This window comes from Cucurbita pepo, chromosome 20 (genome assembly GCF_057944985.1).
Source record: "Cucurbita pepo subsp. pepo isolate OVF chromosome 20, ASM5794498v1, whole genome shotgun sequence".
NCBI lineage: Eukaryota > Viridiplantae > Streptophyta > Magnoliopsida > Cucurbitales > Cucurbitaceae > Cucurbita > Cucurbita pepo.
The window spans coordinates 10,363,837-10,384,913 of NC_141817.1; the positions used below are offsets into that span (position 1 = coordinate 10,363,837).

The window sequence follows — 21,077 nt, forward strand, 5'->3', positions numbered from 1 at the left end:
AGAACACTTTATTCGAGGGTATTCAAGTTTATCTCTCGATTGACTATAGAAATGAGATAAGTAATTCTACAACAATTAGTCTATCAAATTTATCTCCGGATTGACTTTGCATTGTTGTTGAAGGTCATGAGATTGTCGGTCTAGGTAAGTTAACAACCTAGAAGTATAGGGAAAGATTTTAAATGTATTAACTTGGTTGATGTTGATTTTAAACCTTCTGATTTCTCACGTAACGAAAATTGGACTTTTCGAGAAAAAAAAAAAAAAAAAAAACGAGCTGAAAAACCTATGTATGTATACTTGCTCTCAAAGACAGCTTTCAGTTATGACTATTGGGTGTCTCAAGCTCTTCCAATTTTTTACTAGTAATCTTTGGGTCATGATAAACCGCTCAAGTACACTGCTAGTAGATATTATCCGCTTTATCCGTTACGTATCGTTGTCAGCCTCACAGTTTTAAAACGTATCTACTTTGGAGGTTTGCACATCCTTGTATGGAATGCTTCGTTCCAGTCACCAACCGATGTGGGATCTCACAATCCACTTCCTTTGAGATCTAGCGTCCTCGTCGATACACTGCCTGGTGTCTGGCTCTAATACCAATTGTGAGATCCCACGTCGATTGGAGAGGAGAACGAAACATTTCTTATAAAAATGTGGAAAACTCTCCATAGCACACGCATTTTAGAACCGCGAGGCTGATGACGATACATAACAAACCTGATAATATTTGCTAGTAACGAGCTTTATGACCTAAAGTAATAAAAAATTAAGAATGACACTAAAATTAGATCGAAAAACAAATAAACAGGGGGTCGAACGGAACCAAACCAACCTGCCCCCACACGCCCCCATGTGTGGCCATCACTTGCCTATGCGTGTACACTCACGTCATCTTCCTCCTCTTCCTACGCGTGCGTTTCCTGCTTTCAGCTTCGGTTTCCTTTTCCAAAGTTGACTCCATGGAGCTCTTACCCATTGCTCTCAAGGAATAAAAGCCGTAAAAGATCTTCTCAATTCATCCTCTTAGTCATCAAGAACTTCATTTGTTTTCTTAACTTCCCAACAAGCTAACTCTAGATTTTCTTTCAATTTCCCTTCAGTTTTGGACCATTTCTATCAATCAGCAGCTCAAAGCAATAGAACTTAACCTCCATTGAAAACCAATGAATCCAACATTTGGAATAATTACGAAGTAGTTGATACAACACCAAAGTTTAGAGACAAACTGTTTTTTTATTTTTTCGTTCCTAAAAAAAAAATAGTTAAAAGATAACTGGTAATTGCCCCAAAATACAGAAATCTGTTTATTCACATGAAAGTTTACCTGTGCTAACTGCTAACAGCCCCCAAAACACAGAAATTTTTGGCATTCTATTACAATCAACGATTAATTTGAAGAAAATAGCTTCACTCTAATACAGGTCCAACTGTGAAAACTAAAAATATGATCACCTGTTAGTCTATCAAATTAACGAAATTAGAACAGCGCCATACCTGATCTAATTATGCAGATAAAACTAGCCCTTTAAGTGCTGGGATTTGACTCTCCAGGAACTCCCTTTTGGTCAATATTCTGTCGGATGAACAGTCGTCTTCCTGAAAAATTACACGTACAGTAACATTTGTTAGCGCTTTCTTTAGCAAATAAGTTCTACCACCAGATTAAAAGAAATGTGAGATCTCACATTGGTTGGAGAGGAGAACGAAACATTCTTTATAAGGGTGTGAAAACTTCTCCCTAGCAGACGCGTTTTAAAAACCTTGAGGGGAAGCATAAAAAGGAAAGTCCAAAGAGGACAATATCTGCTAGCAGTGGGCTTGAGCCGTTAAATGGTATTAGAGTCAGACACTAGACGATGTGCTAGTGAGGACGCTGGGCCCCGAAGGGGGTGGATTTGGGGGTGGGGTCCCACATCAATTGGAGAAGGGAACAAGTGCCAGCGAGGACGTTGGGCCTCGGAGGGGGGTGAAATGTGAGATCCCACATCGGTTGGAGAGGAGAAAGAAACATTCTTTATAAGAGTATGGAAACTTCTCCCTAGCAGACATGTTTTAAAAACCTTGAGAGGAAGTCTTAAAGAGAAAGTCCAAAGAGGACAATATTGATTAGCGGTTGGCAGTGGGCTTGGGCCTTACCAGAAATGTAAATAGTTTCCTGTTTTGGGAATATGAAAAAAGATAAACTGAAAAGGAAGATAATTGAATCTTAATATTAATTCAAAAGCACCCCGCAAGTAAAATAACAGATTTGAAATGGAAGTTTGAGTTCTGGTGAAAGTAATCAAAGGGGTCATCATAGTAATTTTCTTTTTTCTTTTTTTCTTTCTTTCTTTCTTTTTTTTTTTTTTTTCTTTTTTTTCTTTTTTTGATGAGTATGCTTTGACTTTATACAATTTTTGGTCATAACCTGTGCGCGGTAAAATAAAATAAACAAAGAATCATAGACCTCTAACACTTATTTGTAGCTAGAGCTGGAATTGGAGGAGTTTACTACACGTTGGATAAAAAACACATTAGTAAATCTAAAGACTTCAATCTTCCTAATTCAGAATGACAATTTCTTGTTCTCTTTGCTCAAGTCTAGACATCCTGGATCAAAATGCTAAACACTAATTTGAGAAGGAAAATTTCACTTACATCACCGACAGCAGCTGAAATAAGTGACAGAAGAGTCACGGTTGCAGATTGGTAATCTGATAAGATCTTGTATGCTGACTCATCCAGTTTATCCTGAAAATTAGCACATAACTTCAGAGGGGGAGCCTCAGCAGTTCTAAATGAAATTAATGATTTAATCTACTTATGGTAACATATCAACCTAGCCTATGAAAAAGGGGAATGGCAGGTTTCATGAGTCAACAGCACGTATGAACTCTGAACATAAATATATCTATTTACAAAACAAAAACTTTGCATTGCCAATCTGAATAAGCTGAATTTTGTATAAACTGAATAATGTCCCAGAACTTATGAGCAAATCAGGAAGTACTAAAGAGGTGGCAATGGGACAGAGAAAAATAAAGTACGCGTTTTGGAGGCGATCCACTGTGTTTATGTCCTCATGACTCAGCTCTCATAAAAAAGATTCAATTTTCTTAGGATAATTGTCCTTTGAAATCACATTAAACGAAGGATTTTTCTCCCACCCCCTACTCTGAAGCAACTCTTCCCATCACTGTTTGGCTGTAAGGGATTTGAATGGATCAAGAGGGCAACTCCAAAAGTCCTTAACCGAATTTAAAGTAGTCAAAGATAAATGATGAGAGAGAGTGAGCCATTCAGAAATTTCCGCTGCATTAAGATGAAGTCGAAGCCCAAGGTTCCCAGCTTAATTTTCAGAGTTTCACACACTAGCCACTGAGTTATTAGGAACAGTGGATATCGAAAATGGAGAAGCTCGTTTGGACCATGTATAATTCCAAAAAAGGGTGGAAAATATTTTGCTTCACAAATTGACTCGAACAGCGTGACTCCTAACCATAGTATTCTCCAAGGAGCTCTGGTTGAACCAACCAAGTTAGATCCACCTCGTGTAATTCCAGGAGTTAAATCAACTTATTCTCCATTTTAGAACATAAAATCTTGGTTTTCTTAGCCCTATCACTAGTTTCTGAAAACGATTATTCTTGCAGCAAAGACCAATAGCATCAATAGATAAAAGTAGTGACATTTCGGCCTCCATGTATACAGGAAATTCTCTCGGTTCTACATGGGTCTCTAAGTTGTTTACCTAATGAACATATGAGCACAATACTGATGTGCAACTTCATTTGCTACACAAGCACAGTTACTCTAATAAAAAATTAAATAAATAAAAAACACCTGGCTATTCCACTAATCAGGCCACAAAATTTAATTATCATCTTTCTTTTATCAAGTTTTATGAGAAAACATACCTTCAATCGAGAAATAGCAACAGAGATTGCCCTTCCAGGAGCTTGAAGAGCTTTATGATGAATCTATCAAAAGAAACCCAGATCAACAAGCCAAGAACAAGAGAGATTAAGGTGCGGGTTCAATGAGTTTAATTCATTTTATAGTCAAGCTTCACTAACCTGTACGTAGAGAAGGGAAACAACTTTTGGTAGGAGAGCAATTGGATCCATTTCAGCAGAAACTTGAGATGTCAAATCCTGACCATTTAAAAACAAAAAGAATAAAAAAAATAGTGATTGGATCTACAAAACCAAGGACCTTGACGACTCTCAATTTAATGCTTCGCAGCATGCATAACCATGTACATAATGGTTATAAATTATTGAAACTAGAAAATTATGAAGAACTATTAGTTGAAGGTGTTTCATATTTTTGACCCGCCATGGACTTAGCATGGCAGCAACAATAGCAACCTAAACAAGGAACGAATGTTGAAAAAGTCCATCCAAGAAGACGGCCTTGAGAACAAGTCTTAATTTCTCTTTCATTCTTCTCGCTCTCATGTACATACTTCTCATGCTTTTGTCCTTATTAATCAGATATATTTTCTTCCTTTACCGGCACATTTGCTCCCATCAGCTTTGTTTCCTTTCTTGTACAATAGCTTCTATTTCAATTCTAGAATTGTAATATTCTTTGTGCAGAAATTGACGAAGGTAATTTTCCATAGTACGAAGCATTGCATCACAACCATGTATGAGGTTTATCATATTACTATTTTGTATTTTTCATTTTTTCACATCGCCTCCACACTTTTCAGAAGAGGCATTGCCTCTGAACTACCCACCCTGAATCAGAGGAATTTCAACACACCAATCTCGCAGGCAGAAGGCTCCTTCCAGCTTCTGTTAGAAGCAACATTTTTCCACTATTCTTCAAAATAACACTCAGCAAGGGCATCTCCACTTTTCTTTTTGCAGCGCAGTTCAAAAACCTCACCCACACTATTACCATGGTGTTCTGTTCGGATATGTTTTAAAAAGTTTCCTCCAATTCGAAGTTCCAATCATTACATTGTATCCATTCACTATCTAATGATACAATTCTTTTCTGGGCAGCTACTTCACTAAGTGTCAACAAGATTTGAGCCGTCTTTCCTTGAGCGCTTCAATGGCTTGTTCCAATCCAGGTCAACATTGAAGACTTTCACTTATCTCTCCAATTTCCTTCTCAACAGCCTCAAATTTCTCATCCACCTTCCCCATAGTTTCTTTTATCTTCTTTGTTCCCAGTTCGAACCACTCAAACCAATTTGATAGGAATCTCCGATCAATTCACTAAATCCACAAAGAAAATTCAACACACAACTAAGGACTAATTTGATAGGGTCATCAATCTCACCACATAACATAAGAAACCACATAAAATACAAGATGCCCCCGTCTTTACAAAGACACGATATAAACAGAAGCAACATAACAGACTAAAGGAGTTATAACTCCCTAATTCAAAATACCCAACAAAGAAACGAACTAAACCTAACACTTCCAAAATAAGAAACAGCCCCAAGTCCCTTTTTCCTTCTATTTATAAATTTCTAGATTGGAGGCCTAACATATCCTCACAAAGGAACACTTTTGAAGACTTAAAAGCTAAGCTGGAAATAATTAACATACATAACCCAATTTCAGGGCACTGGGGAGCATGGGGAAAAACCCATGCAAGAAGGCCCACTTGGCCCAAGGCCTCATGGACCATGTCTTAATTTTCCCTTTTATTCTTCTCTCTCATGCATATTTTTCTCAAATTGCTTTCCTCCTTTCTCAAATATCTTCCCTTCCTTTCCTTGTACATTTCTTGCTGTCAGCTTTATTTCCTTTCTTGTACAACAATCTTGCTGGAAATTAAGGTTGCAACATTGTTTGTGTACGTAACCGAAGAAGCTAACATTCCATTGGAAAAAGCATCTAAAGTTAATTTCTTAACGACGCAACATAGATTATATATAATGTTTCAAGAAAGCGCTTGCACTTTAAGTCGAGTGGTTTGCCAGACAAGCTTTCGAACTTGGTTATCACTGGGAATGGAAAATATTCCTTTACTAGCTTGAGGATGAGTGTTGGATAATAACACATTTTAACAACTTTATTATGAATATTGTACAGGTGAATTTCTTAGCTTGGCTGTTTAAGAGATTCTCTTTGTTATTGTTATAGTACTAGATTTGCAAGGTGTAACAATCTTTCCTTAATATTGACTTCTTTCCTAAACTAAAATTTGAAGTCCCAGTTAATTGAGAATCACTGTTGCACGTTTGGGAAAAACATATGAGAAAATGACAAAATCTCGTAGTAAATGCAAGTCCAAAAGTTTCGAACTTTGAAACCATAAAATCAGAATACAATCTTATAAAATCTTACCTTACGATATGAATGCAGAAGAGTCCTCTCCAATTTCTTGTCAAGCTTTTTCGAGATCATTCCACTGAAACAAATGCAGATTCATATGCTCAGCCCACTGTGATAATGACTTGCGTTCTGAGAGAGGTGAATACTAAATAACTAGAAAGGCTACCTCTCTTCTACTAAATCCCCCAGTGCATGCACGAAGGTCTCCACCCGCTGTTACATAGAACACTAAAATTCTGAGTCATAACATTCACATGCATTGTCCTTCCAATTATTAGCAATCAGATGCTAGAATACAGATAAACCAGCTTCTTCAAGAGAAGTTGCACTAAACAGGTAAGCTATATCTACAATTACGACTATAGAAACTGGAATCAATACTATTCAGAACGGTCAAATATTGATTATAAAAAACCAGACATTCTGGCAAATTTAACAATAAATAAATCCAGCTTTAGTGCTTCTGGAAGAAACTTGAAAAAAACTCGTTGATTGAAAGTCTTAACATATAATAGAAATATGTCGTAAAATATATCCATTTTTTAAAAGGCACAAAATATAAAATTCAACTTAAGTTACCGAATATTCAGTTTATGCACTAAATGAAGTTTTCCAATTAAATCAAATACAAAAAAAGAAAAGAAAAAAAAGTGAATGGGCCGGATTGAAAATGAAGCTTAAAAATTGATATAAATTCTTAAAAAATAACAAAGAAAAGATATAGTATCTCATTACTCTCTAACAAACAAAAAAGTTAAATGAAAAAAGTGATTGTGATGTTAGACAACAAAAGAAAATTGTTGAAATTTAATGGTCCATTTGAGAGTTCGGAGACCTTGGCGGGTGGCTGTTAAAATCTAAAAACAGAAGATAAGACAAGATGGGACAAAGAAAAGAAAAAGGAAGATCAGCACTTTGGCAATCAATCTATCAAGAAATTAGGACTTAAATTCAGAAGCCTTAACAAAAAATAAAACTTATATACTAGAAAACTCTGCAACAATTTATGCTTCTGTATTCTTTGATGAGAAACCAAATTTCCATCGAGTAAAAGTGAAAGAATACAAGGGACATAGAAAAAACCAACTGCCAAATGACTATTTTCATATATCAAATTATTTTAAAAACAACATTAACTAATATTTTTAATTGCACTCTAACCCTAACTTGCAATAACTTTGAAGAATGGAAAAACAAAAAGACGGAGAGAGATTGACAATGTTGAAGCAGAAATATGATAAATTATCTGCCACACAATTTTCCAAAGTCAAAAGGCAATCGAAAATCATTCTCTACAACAGGTTTTTTTTGTTAAAAAAAAAAAAATAATAATGATGATATACATGCCACAACAAGCACTATCTTCTTGGCAATCAATCACTTACCTTCCCTTCCAAAGCTTCAGCTACAGTGACAGCCTTATTTGACAGAGATCCAGGAAAGCTCTTAGCCTAAAATGCACGGGTACATAATTACGACTGTGAAATATCATTTCTTGAAAACAAGCCAAGCGTTTTAGAAGTTTCAAATGAAAGAAAAACCATGATAATCTGTCCCTTTTTTCTTTTTTTTCGAATGGTCATAACATGATTCATCTAAAGGTTTTTTTCCCGTACAATTGTAGTTCTCTCTCCAGTACTGAGTGAGACTGGTTCTGAATTCTGCATTTCTGCAGCTTCAATTCCGTTCTTCAACTTATTGTACAAATCCTACATTAGAAATCCATAGCACTAATAAAACATTAATATTATCTCATTCTCTGGATTCAATTAAAGTATTAAAGAGAAATATCTATAATTTTACCAAGTTATGAAAAAGCATATCCACAATTGGTGCAGCTGACATTCTTAACAAATGCCGGTGCAAAACGACCTGTAAAAGCATTACCAATATCTCTTTTGTGGTTATACCCAATTCACATTCACATCTCTGTAAAAATTATTTACCAAACGTTTCACTTACAGAGATTGACTGGTCATCTTCAAATAAATCTAAGGCTTTTTCATACAGCTGCAAATTTATGAAAGACTGCATGGAAAAATGCAAGCTTAGCATACAGTTCCTTCTGTGTATGTTTTCAATAATATCTCATAAACTTCTCAAACTTATTGCCCATTCAAAACAGAATGAGATCAATGTTGAAATGAAATAGTCATATGATGCCACCAACTTCTCAAACTTATTACCCATTCAAAACAGAATGAGAGCAATGTTGAAATGAAATACTCATATGATGCCACCAACATAGGGCAATAGAACTATATTTACCTCATCAAGTTTCTGCTGTGTACTGTCAAGTAAGCGCTTCATTTTCTCTGCATTTTCTGTAAATAATGCCTTTCTTCTCTCCCGCCACGAATTGTTCAGCATAGGTCTAAGATGATTTACCAAAGGTTGGAGGATTGTTGCAGGATCATCTATGCCTAATACAATTTAGTATGCCAGAATAAGGACTAAAAGGAATGCAAAATACTATAAAATTTTAAATTTCATTGAAAACAAGTTTCAAACCATGTTCGTCAAGATCAGGTATCAGTGTCTTGAGCTTTTCAATAACCCATTCTTCAGTAGGGTAATTAATATTACTCTCTTTTGTTTTAACTGATTCCTTTTTACCCCCAGCTTTAGTCTCTGCCACTTGTACAGACGTTGTAGCCTTAGCTTTCCTCTGGTTTTTCTTGGATTTCGTTGAAGATTCCTGGTCATCCAGAGCACCTTCAGCAGCTATAGTTTGAGTATTTCCAGTTGATTTACCTTTCTTTTTCTTTGACTTTTTCTCCATGATTTCTCCAATTTTACCACTATTATTTCCCGGTTCAATTGACTCAGCAGACATGCTTGGATCATTTCCAACTTTACTAATGCTCAGTGAATCTCCAGAAATATTGGCAGTAGAAGATCCTGGGACATTCATGGTCTCCATTTCCTTCTCCATGCGATCATAGAGATCCTGGCTTAAGCAGGTACAAGATTGTTTAGTAGACCAATTTAAACAATTAAGTTAAAGAGTGGAACTAGGTTCAAGAGTTCTTTAAATGTTCCGTATGATTTACTTCTTATGAGTCATTTATTTATCCATCATCTTGGAAATTAGACCACAAGTTTCACATAATTCTGGGATATGGCTACAAATCCAAACTCCTTAATTTGCACAGGAAAGAGATAAGAGGCAAAGGAGAGAGTATAGGTCAAGTCAAAGTCTGATGACTACATGTACAATGCAACGCTCAAGACATTCAAAATGGTCATAAAGTCTATTCAACAAACAACCTCCCAATTTATCATGTAAAACCACAACCTTGCTCCCCCTCCCACTCCAAACTCCCCAGGTACTTTTCCACTATGGTATAAACTATCAAACCTGTCAAGACTAGCAGACAGATAGTAAACTAGTACACAACTACCATCTAGTAATAATTACAACTCAAATTCACAAGAAGAAGGAAGCTAAGAAGCACGGACATGAACATGGGGCATGACAAAAGGTCAAGGCGACGCGTCAATTTCTTAAAAAGTAGGACATGGACATGTTGGGAACATGTTTAAAAGATATTACAGAAATTAGTTGGCTAAGACTACAGGATGAAGATGTCCTCCTAATACTTTAGGATTGATCAATATATAAGGATCTGAACTTTTTTTTTTTCTAATTTTAAGGTTAAATATTTTTGAGAGTCATGTCCAAGCCGTGTCCAAAATTAGAAAAATAAAGTACTTCTTTCAAGCACGTTTATTAGGGTGTCAGACACATGTCAGACAAACACCCTGGCGAAAACAAAATGTCCATGCTTCATCAGACGGAAGGAATCCTAGATTCTTCTTATGAAACTGAAGAACAACAAAATTTTAAAAGAAAAAACCATACCTTGATAAAAATATTGCTGAATATAAATGAATCACCAAATATGAAAGCTTTATTACACTGCAAAGAAAAAGAAACATAATAATTTTTCAGTTCCACATGTCATTAAATGAGCAATAGCACAACTTCGCAATTATACTCACCTTTAGAGCTACCTGAACAGATGGGCAAGATAACAAAATTTTAGATGCATCTTGGGGCTCAAATGATGAAGGAAGAACAAGAAGAGAATTGGTCCTGCGCCATTAGAAATTAAGTGCAGGGGAAGCATTGCAAACGTTATACTGAATACTGATATTAAAACGTGCAAATAATTGTTCACATAAAAGGTAAATTAAGCATTTAAAAAAGGTTTGTGAATAAAGAAAGATCTATTGTAAAACATTCCTACTAAGTTCCATTCAGCCCCTGGGTATTTACAGGTCTAAATAATATTTTAAATGGAATAAGTTCCAACTTCCAAATATTTATGAACAACAAATATGAAAGACAAATTAACTATATTACAAAAGATAATCCTTACCAGCTACCACGCTCAAGGATATCCTCAACAGTAGAATCCAACATTTCAATTATTGAAGGGTGAATGAATGTAGTACTTAAAGGAATGCCATCAGGATATCTGGACTAGAATGAAGCAACATCTCTACCATAAGTTTATAATGTAAGGACAGATTCCATTATTTTAAAGTGAAAACTCGAGATAAAAGAAACAAAATACCTGCAAGAACTGAATGGGGTTGGGAATCCCAAGTTTTCGCAGAAACTCATAGTTAATGACGGAATTCTGTATTAAATTATAGAAATAACATAAGTGAGCACATAGTATTACTGAGGAAAAATATTTTCCAACGCTCTCCTAAGTCCAAACTTCTCCAAGTTTTCGGTTATAGCCACAATTAATTGTTGCAAAAGTGAAACCAATAGTCTCTAGAATAAAATGAGATGCTGTGTCTTTTCTGTTTGAGATAATAGATGAAGAGATCATGGATTCACGTTATATACAGACTTTGTGTGTGTGTGTGTGTATGTGTGGAGGTGGAGGGCGAAAAAATGAAGACAAAATATTAATAAGAACTCACCTAATACATAAGTACTACATTCCATCTAAACAAGATTAGGATGCTAGACAAGATTAGGTTGAAATGTAGTAATTAAAGGAACGGAACTTGTTTAGAGTTAGATAAAAGAACCTATATTTTTATCTAAAATCTAAACTACATTACAATACTAGACTATAATATATGTATATTTCTCTATGTATATTATGTGATATATATGTAACAGCCCAAGTTCATAGCTAGCAGATATTGTCCACTTTTGTCCCTTACGTATCGTCATCAGCCTCACAATTTTAAAACGTGTCTGTTAGGGAGAGATTTTCATACCCTTAAAAGGAATGTTTTGTTCTCCTCTCAAACTGATGTGAGATCTCACAATCCCCACCCCCTTGCACACCGCCCAGTGTCTGGCTTTGATACCATTTGCAACAACTCAAACCCACTACTAGCAAATATTGTTCGCTTTGGCCGTTCCGTATCGTCATGAGCCTTATGGTTTTAAAACGCGTCTGCTAGGGAGAAGTTTTCACACCCTTATAAGAAATGTTTCGTTCTCTTCTAAAACCGATGTGAGATCTCACAATATAAGTTTAGGCACTTACTGACCATATTTATATAAAATCTTGTGCATGTGTTTTATTATTAAGAACAACAAACATATAAATGGCATAAAATTACCAGGAAAAGAAGGAAAGATAAAGGCTCCCACTCCTAAGCTAAAAGAGATTAAGAAATAGCTACCTACTTAACCTAAACTAAGACGAAAATCAAATCTGTTACATATGCTTCATATTTAAGAGTATGATATAGGAAATCTATGATTCCTTCAAATGATATTGATACACAAAATTAATTATAGAAATGAGAAAGAAATCCGTATTCATAATTTCACAACATAAATACAGTAGAATAATAAGAGTTCCATACCTGTGAGAAGAACGAATCTATGCATTCTTTTTGAGCAATGGAAAATATCTGCATTATAATTTCACATTAACCAAACAACAACATTAGATTTTCAAAAATAAGAGGAACAAAAGTATCTGTATGACTACTGCCGTATCTATTCTCTTACAGACCCAGTTTCTTTCTTTTTTGCCTCCTTCACCAACTATCTGATTTTTTTTCCTATTATAATTAAATATAACTCCAATGATCAGCAGCAATCAGCTAGCACATGGTTTACTCATGATAAAATATGAAGATAACTCAACTGCAAATAAGCATTGAATAAAAAAAAAATTGCAAATGTACACATTTTTTGAAGGTTAAACATTACATACCTTTGGTGTCCAATGAACACCTGCACGAAGTGATCCAAGAACTTCATTTTCCTTAACAAGTCCATTAAAAAGGGACTGGAAAAATGAACCGTCAACAGCTATACCACTAGCTCCATCAATTCCTAGCAATAATTGCTGTAAAGAGCTCCATATTACAGTTAGATTTGTAGGAACGGTAATAGCTCTGGTGGCACCACGAACCATGGCAGAAACCCGAGCAACATATGCTGGGGTATATAGCTGACCACCTTCAAGCCTACCTTTTACCTAAATCCACAAAACCACAGTGAAATATTTTCCTTCTTATCCTAAATTTGGCTGATCATGATAGGTGAGCAGAAATTACCAGCGTCCCAAGCCGTTGAACCAACATGGATGCAAGCAATTCTGAACCAACTTGCAAATCTGCAGCAATTTCAGCCAAAGCAATTTGACTAGATTCCTGAAGCCGCTCATTTATTTCTTCCGCCGCAGAATCCCAATAAGATTGAGATATTATTTCCCCTTGAATCAACATAAGCCGTGGATCATCAGATATAATCTGTTCAGCTTGCTTCTCGATATAGTACAGATCCACACCAATATTATCCGCAAGATCTATCAAAGAAATGCGTCCTAACTTCTCAATCTCAGCCAATATTTCACGCCGTAGGTGCTCCTATTGTATTAGAGTGCATTAGAACAAAAGAAATGGCAATCCAATACGAAGTCGTACAATAATTTCTCCTTCCAGCTAAAGGAAATTGCATAAGTGATTGAATTTTTCCATTCCAACAAAACACATTGTTCAAAACCTAATAATATCCTAAGATATATTCGCATATAACCTTCACTTCAAGAAGTAAGCCTCTTGCGGAGAGAGAGCAAAAACAAACCAAGCAGCTAAGAAAATTTCAATTACATTCATCAGTTTAACAGAATCAGATATATCTGCAGTAAAATTGTTTGCATTAAGCGATTAACAAGTGGATGGTAGAAGAAAATTATGTCATACAGGAGTGATATATTCTTTGCCGGTGACGGTGTGGAGGAGCTCGAAATCGAGGATACGAAGCTCTTGAAGCTTTTGGACCAATTCAACAACATTTCTTTCCGATAATCGAATGCTTGATTTCGCTTGTTGCGCAAATTCGAACTGTCGCTGAAGTTCTAGCAATTCAGCGTCCATTTTGCCTTTGGTATCACAGAGCCAAACCCGAAAACAAGTGGACTTCCACAAAGGAATTGAAATTGAATTTTGTTTTCTCCACTAAGCTACGTATTTGGAATTGAGATATACTCATTCAATTTCTTAAATATTTCTAATTAATTTAAAATACATTTCTTGTTTTTAAAAAATTTAAATATTAATTTGATCCCTATGTTCTAGCATGTCCCTAATTTCTTTGAAAAGTTTGATGTCTCATTTCTCTTTTATCTCTTATGCCCGGGTGGTCTTCCTCTAGGTCTCCTTGATTGAGATGATAAGTTTGATGAAACACATCGACTTGAGGTTGCACTTCGCTGATTGGAGCAGCCTTTGGTTGCTTCTTAGATCTATTTTTCGATTCTTTTTTCTCTTGACTCATTGATTTCTTCTTCACTTTCTTGTTGTCAACGCCAATGGACACTTTTTGAAGATGTTGAAGGTTTTTTAAAAGTATCTTATACAGACAGTTTTGCGACCCTCTTACCTTCATCAAGAGTGCTCCGTTTATGTCGTATATCTTGAGAAACGAGCCGACTATCTCCACCCTAATACTTTCTTCTGTAATTTGACCAAGGTTAATAATATTGCTCTTCAAACTCGGAATTTAATACACCTTGGTCAATGGGCGTTGATTGTCGTTCTTACACTGGAACAAGATCATTGTTAGATAGAAGCCTGAAGTCTCCTTGTGGAGCTTTTACACATTCAATATTTTATTTGGACCATTTGAACACCTAGAATACATTGCCAATTTTTTAGGTGGCCATTAGCAGGAGTAGCACATATTTAATTTTGATGGGCCAATTTCGCCTTTTTAGGATAAAATAATTATCCGCCATCTTTAGGATAAAGATAATTATTTAAATGGGTGAATCTTATCTGATTAAATCTGATCTGAAACAAAATCAAAGCTTTTTTTTTTTTTCCAGTAAATCAAATCCCAACATTTCTCTCTCTTTCATTTTCTGTGAGACTGGGTTAACTCGATGAGGCCGGCTGTTTCATTTCCATCGAGCGCGAGCTACTCAAAATCTGCAATGATCGACGACGGTGACTCACGCAAGTTCGACGAGCGGCAAACCGTCTTTACATCCTGGAGTTGGAGATAGAGCAACTGGTTAGCCTCTCGGCCAAGACCGAAGAAGTATCTTGGAGGTAGCACGCAAGGTACGGGCACCTGAACTTTCCTACTCTACAAAAATTACACAAGGAGATGGTGCACGGTTTGCAGGCAATCGAAGGCTTGAACATGTTTTGCGACAGGTGTCTCATCGGTAAGTAGAGGCGCACCCCCTTTCCGTCTTAGGCATCCTACCGTGCTGGTGAGCCATTGGAGCTTGTGCACGGGATATCTGGGGGCCCATCAAGCTGGCGACCCCGGGCAACAAAGACCATCTTCCTCCTGCTGGTCGATGACAAAAGCCGCTTCATGTGGCTGATCTTGCTGCAAGCGAAAAGTGAGGCGGCAGAGGCGATTAAGCGCATTCAAGCGCGAGCGGAGGCCGAATGCGGGAAGAAGATGCGAATGTTGTGCACGGACCGAGGCAGAGAATTCCCCTCAGCAAGCTTCGGTAAGTACTGCGACAAGCACGACATGCAATGACAACTAATGCTGCCCTACTCCCCCCAGCAGAACGGGGTGATGGAACGCCAAAATCAGACCATCGTCGAGACAGCAAGGTCATTGCTGAGGACGGTCGGGATGCCTAGGAGGTTCTAGGGAGAGGCAGTAATGACGACAATCTATCTCCTCAATCGTTCGCCAACGCGAAGCCTCGACGGGAAGACGCCATATGAGGCCTGGTATAACAAAAAGTCAGCGGTACATCATCTCTGAGTGTTTAGCTGCGTCGCATACATGAACATAGTGCGTCCCCACCTCGCCAAGCTCGATCCCGGGGGACTGAAGGTCATCTTCATTTACGAACCCGAGAGCAAGGCGAGACTCTATGATCCTGCGGGGGGCGAGCTTACATGTCTTGCGACGTCATCTTCAACGAAAGCACCTTCTGGTAGTGGAACGACGTGACCAAGGCAGACCAAAACCCAAATCAATTCACGGTGGAGTACCTCGTCACCGAGCCAGGAGAAAGAGGAGCGCAACATCGGGAACCGTCACCGCCTCCAGCAGCTACACCTCCTGAACCAGTGGAGTTTGCAACACCACGGACTACGAATTCGACGTTGGATACCGATCACAATGATGATCTGGTGGCCAGGTACCAGAGGATGGAAGACCTAGTGGGAGGAGGTGAACCACCTGGATTGGCGGCGCGCAAACTCGAACAAGAGATGGCCGAACTGCATGCCATCAGTGCAGATGAACCGAACACCTTCGCCGAAGCAGAAAGGAACCCGTGCTGGCTAAAGGCAATGCAGGAGGAGATGACATCCATCACTGAGAACAAGACATGAAGTCTGGAGGACATGTCGCCGGGACACCGAGCCATAGGGCTCAAATGGGTCTTCAAACTGAAGCGTAACGAAGAGGGAGAAGTTGTGAAACACAAGGCCCATCTAGTGGCGAAGGGCTACGTCCAGAAGCAAGGAGTGGACTTCGAGGAGGTATTCGCGCCAGTGGCAAGGCTAGAATCTGTCCGCCTATTGCTGGCAATCGCGGCATATCATTCCTGGGAGGTCCACCACATGGACGTGAAATCCGCATTCCTCAACGGAGAGCTAAAGGAGATCGTCTATGTCTGACAACCACCGGGCTTCCTGGACAACGACAACCCTGACAAGGTATTGCGCCTACACAAGGCACTCTATGGGCTTTGGCAAGCACCACGAGCCTGGAATGCGAAGCTCAACAGTACCCTACTGTCGCTGAAGTTCGCCTTTGAACATGGCACGTACACGCACGGCTACGACAAGCAACGACTGATCGTGGGAGTGTACGTCGACGACCTCATAATCACTAGAGGCGACATGGAAGTCCTTAGAAGATTCAAGAGGGAGATGTCAAAGAACTTTAAGATGAGCAATCTCGGCGTGCTCAGCTACTACCTCGGCATCGAAGTGCAACAGAGTACTGCCGGCATCACCATCTGTCAAGGTGCGTACGCAAAGAAGCTGTTGAACACAGTTGGGCTAGCAAACGTAACCGTACAAGGACGCCAATGGAAGCCCGACTCCAACTAAGGAAAGCCGACACTACAATAGCAGTCGACTCCACCAATTACTGCAACATTGTCGGGAGCCTGCGCTATCTGGTAAACACATGCCCTGACCTTTCTTATTCCGTTGGATACGTGAGTAGGTTTATGGAAGCACTTGAGGAGGAGCATCTTGTGGCTGTCAAGCATATCCTGCGCTATGTGGCCGGAACCAGAGGCTGGTGTGTGAGATACTGCGCAAGGAGAGGAAAGGAGAAGCTTGAGCTGGTTGGCTACAGTGATAGTGACATGGTCGGTGACGTTGATGATCGTAAGAGCACCATCGGGATGATTTACTTCCTCTCAGGCGGCGTGATCTGCTGGCAATCAACTAAGCAAAAGGTAGTTGCTTTATCTTCTTGCGAAGCAGAGTACATTGCCGCTTCGACAGTAGCAACACAGGGAGTCTGGCTTGCGCGACTAATGGAAGAACTCATCGGAAAAGAAGGCGATTCACCAATGCTTTACGTGTACAACAAAGCTACGATCTCCCTAATCAAAAATTCGATTTTGCACGACTGGAGCAAGCCCATAGAGATCAGGTTCCATTACATTTGGGAGTGTGCAGATCGAGGGCTTATCAAGATTGACTTCATCTGAACAGAGGAACAACTTGGAGACATTTTTACCAAGTCTCTGGTGCGGGTAAAATTTGAGGAACTACGTTCAAAGATCGGAGTTCAAATAATAAGATAGATATACCACATGTTTTTGGAGGAGATTGTTAGGAGGAGATTCTTAGATAAAAGCATGAGGTTTACTTATTTAGCTTTTACACATTTTACTAAGTTATTGAATATTTTCTTTTGACCATTTGACAAACATGTTGAATTGGATTACCAATTTTTTAGATGACAACCAATTTTTTAGGTTGCCATACACGTTAAATGGATTACCAATTTTCTAGGTGGCCATTTGGAGGAAAGTGGCACAAATTTAGTTGGTCACTCTCGGCCATGGTTATGATAAAATAATTATTTAAATAGGTGAATCTGAGATGCTCGCTCCGTCGTCTAGGTACCACATGCTGGTCTCCACTTGGTCTTCTCTATTTATGAAGGGGTTCGTCATAACCTTCTTTTCATTGAGCATCAACAGGTTGGACATTTTCTCGACCAACATCAATGTGGGCTCTTCATCATCCGAGAACATGAGGTTTGCCTCCTCGTCGCTCTCCTTGTTGCAGCGCTCTGCCGCATAATGCCCGTATTTTCATAACACTTGATCATACTCTTGTCTTTCCGGAGTTGGCATTGTCATGGGTTTGTGAGGTATTGTCACGGCCTCCTCTGCTACCACCTCCGCGCAAACGTCTACGAACTCTTTTTTCTTTGTTATGGCTGCCATGTCCGCTCGTACCTGGAAAAGAAGAGTTATCTGCATCTTTCTTTTTCATCCATATGAGTCACTCATAAAGTTGAGGTAGCAAAAAAAGTTATTAACGTAGAGCGATTTTAGGATGAAGATTTAGTAGCTATTGATTTAAAAGTTGGAGATCCATTAGAAAGATTGAGTAATTATTGATTTGAATGTTTAGGAGATAGATTATGAAGATTTGTGAGTAGTTGCTTGAGAAAGTTTAGTAACTTAGGAGAAAGTTTAGAAGATCTGTTGTGCAATCTCCACTAAAAATACTCAAGATAGGTATTATTTGAACCTGATTCTTCTAATGTCAACCACATACGGTTTAAGATTACACTAATAAACCTCAAACATGTGAAAGTACATAAAATAAGCCTAAAAATAAATCGACCATCAAAATAGTATTTTAACCTAATAAACACGAACACATTTGGATCGACTCGAATGATTTTAAAGAGCATCAAAACCTTCATTAAAGAGAGCAGCAAAAGTTTCCATTTGATCTCTCTCTTTAACCACTCCAATCTCCATTCCCACATCGCTATTTTTGCTATCACTCAAAGAAAACACTAATGGTGATTCAGCTGACACTATTTCCACCTTCATTGGCTTTCCCCACCCAAAATCTGCATTGTAAACTCCAAATCTAGGTGACCCAGCAAGGGAAATGGCTTGTATTTTGGAATAATCATTGGTCGCTTCACTCATAAGTCTACCCAACTTTTCTTCTCCCTTTAAAGCTCCTCCTAAATTTTTAGTAGCTTTTGAGATCTGTTCACAAGCCAAAGCTATGCCATTTTCACCCAAAAGCTCAATTCTTTCAAAGGAAAGAAAACTACCAACCACGCAATTTCCAAAGTAATTCAAAGGCACCGGTGGCTTTAAACGAGATCTAACATCAGCAGTAAGTATGAACAACAATTTTCCATCGCTTAAACCCTCCAACTTGGCTGTACATACACAAAGATAAGCCGTTGCCACTACAAATGAAGACATTTGCTCATCATTCTTCTTCAAAACCCATTGCTTTAGCTTCTGCAGGTTCTGGTGTGTGAACTCAAAAGTGCTTCGGATTAAACGAGGATTAGTTTTGGGTAGTTTAAGGTTTAAGCTCCTGTTGTCGGGTCCTTCTTGGTTCAGCCATGCGCTTGCATAGATTTTGGCAAGACCTTTTGGATCATCAATAACCGACCTGTCATAGAATGGCATTAGGTTGGCGATTGGAACAGATGATTGGTCCATGCAAATTTGAGCCCACGATTTGATAAATGAAGTTGAGGTTAATCCGTCAAGAATTGCATGGTGATTGGTTATTCCAATGGAAAACCCTTTGTTTTGAAATATGGTAACCTGTAATAAGAACTTAAATCATCAATTCAATATATCAAAATTTCTAATTTTTTTTTTTAATCCCTATATTATTTGAAAAGTTTCAATTTAGTCCTTTATATTATAACTTTTCAATTCAGTCTCTAATGGTTAAAAAAAAAAAAAGATAACCAATCGATGGCAATCTCGAGAATTCCGGCAACTCACTGAAATTTTCAGGCAACCTCTCGAAGGACACGCCCGTCCCCCTCTCACTAAGTCTATCTACCTCGATTTGTCCACCAAAAACATCGAGAAACGAGAGGGAAGGAAGAGGGAGACGAACGGTCATGAAACCCTGTGACACCGCCGTATAGTGCAGATAACATCATGAAAGAGAGGACTAACGAGCCAGGAAACACCTTGATGCACACGAGTGATTACTACCAAACGGTGACGTAACTTTGTCGGCCAAGAGGATAAACTGATTGCTAGTATCAATGGGACGTGGAGGGGAATCAATAAAATAATGATTGAGGAAGAAGAGAGAGCAAAGACATTCTTGTACGGCTGACGACAACATTGTAACTCATGCATAGGGTGATACGTTTTAAAACGAACTCAATAAAAAATTGAAAGACTTGTTAAAAGATTAACCTTTTTAATTTAATTTTCTTAAAAAAAAAAAAAAAAAAAAAAAAAAAGCCAATCATTGTTAGCTACTTAAGTTTTGGAGCCAAGAACCTGAACGGCAATCACTGCAGCACGATCATGAGAAACAGGCAATTGGGGGACAAGAGGATGAAATTCAGAAACTTCACGGAACCCATTGCCGGAAAGTTGGTAAAAGTCAGCTCCCGACTCAGCCACCGTCAAAGAAACGCCGTCCCCGTCGACAAACTCGATGGTCGGAACCTCCGACCGAGGACGCCAGACAAGGTTGCCAGCCAAAGGAAGATAATGACGAAGAGCGAGAGCGAGAGAGTTTTTGAGCTTCGGAACAATTTCGTCAATAAAAGATATATCATTAGACGGTAACTCGTAGAAGAAAAGGCGTTCGACTGGATGGAACCTCAGCCATATCATGTCGAAGAAGGTGAGAGGAAGAGACGACGGCGCAACCGCCGCACGTGACACCTCCGGTGGCGGCGGAGCCACTTTACATATCTCAATTATCTTCACAGATGGAAGATCATCCATTGAAACCGATTCCTTGAGTTTTGACAAGAGAAAGTCACAAAAATGGCCGTTATATATATTGCTTTAAAGTTGAATTTACAATATTAAAGATCTCTCCTTGTAGACTTGGGAACTACTAATACAAATAATTATGGTCGGAGTTATTACCTAATTACACTTTGTAATTAAGTATTTGACTTTAATAATAATTTAAATAATTTTATTTGTAATTTAATATTATTTATTGTATAAAAAATCAAAAGTTACAGTATAGTATGAAATGATCATGTTCAAATAATAACCTAAATGGTATGTATGGTATATGAATAAAATTTGATGTCTTCTATTGGTACGTCCTACTTTATAATTATTATAAATGATTTGATCCAAA

At 38.1% G+C, this 21,077-nt stretch overlaps 2 protein-coding genes across 2 annotated transcripts; both read right to left on the reverse strand.

Annotated features, from left to right (window-relative positions):
- Nucleotides 1-1,283: 1,283 nt before the first annotated feature.
- On the reverse strand, nucleotides 1,284-13,754 carry LOC111783157 (E3 UFM1-protein ligase 1 homolog). The gene is made up of 20 exons (XM_023664056.2): nucleotides 13,488-13,754; nucleotides 12,840-13,151; nucleotides 12,494-12,760; nucleotides 12,138-12,185; nucleotides 10,871-10,936; nucleotides 10,673-10,776; nucleotides 10,293-10,386; nucleotides 10,153-10,209; nucleotides 8,799-9,237; nucleotides 8,556-8,710; nucleotides 8,250-8,315; nucleotides 8,091-8,159; nucleotides 7,904-7,996; nucleotides 7,673-7,738; nucleotides 6,454-6,500; nucleotides 6,300-6,363; nucleotides 4,059-4,136; nucleotides 3,900-3,962; nucleotides 2,641-2,733; nucleotides 1,284-1,599 (listed from the first exon to the last, which is right to left on the reverse strand). The coding sequence occupies exons 1-20, from the start codon at nucleotides 13,659-13,661 to the stop codon at nucleotides 1,507-1,509; spliced, it is 2,448 nt and encodes an 815-aa protein (XP_023519824.2). The 5' UTR covers nucleotides 13,662-13,754; the 3' UTR covers nucleotides 1,284-1,506.
- A 4,704-nt stretch (nucleotides 13,755-18,458) lies between these two features.
- On the reverse strand, nucleotides 18,459-20,724 carry LOC111783346 (phenolic glucoside malonyltransferase 1-like). Its single transcript, XM_023664271.2, has 2 exons — nucleotides 20,252-20,724; nucleotides 18,459-19,549 (listed from the first exon to the last, which is right to left on the reverse strand). Exons 1-2 carry the CDS (start codon nucleotides 20,705-20,707, stop codon nucleotides 18,650-18,652), a joined length of 1,356 nt encoding a protein of 451 aa, XP_023520039.2. The 5' UTR covers nucleotides 20,708-20,724; the 3' UTR covers nucleotides 18,459-18,649.
- Between the last annotated feature and the right edge of the window lie 353 nt (nucleotides 20,725-21,077).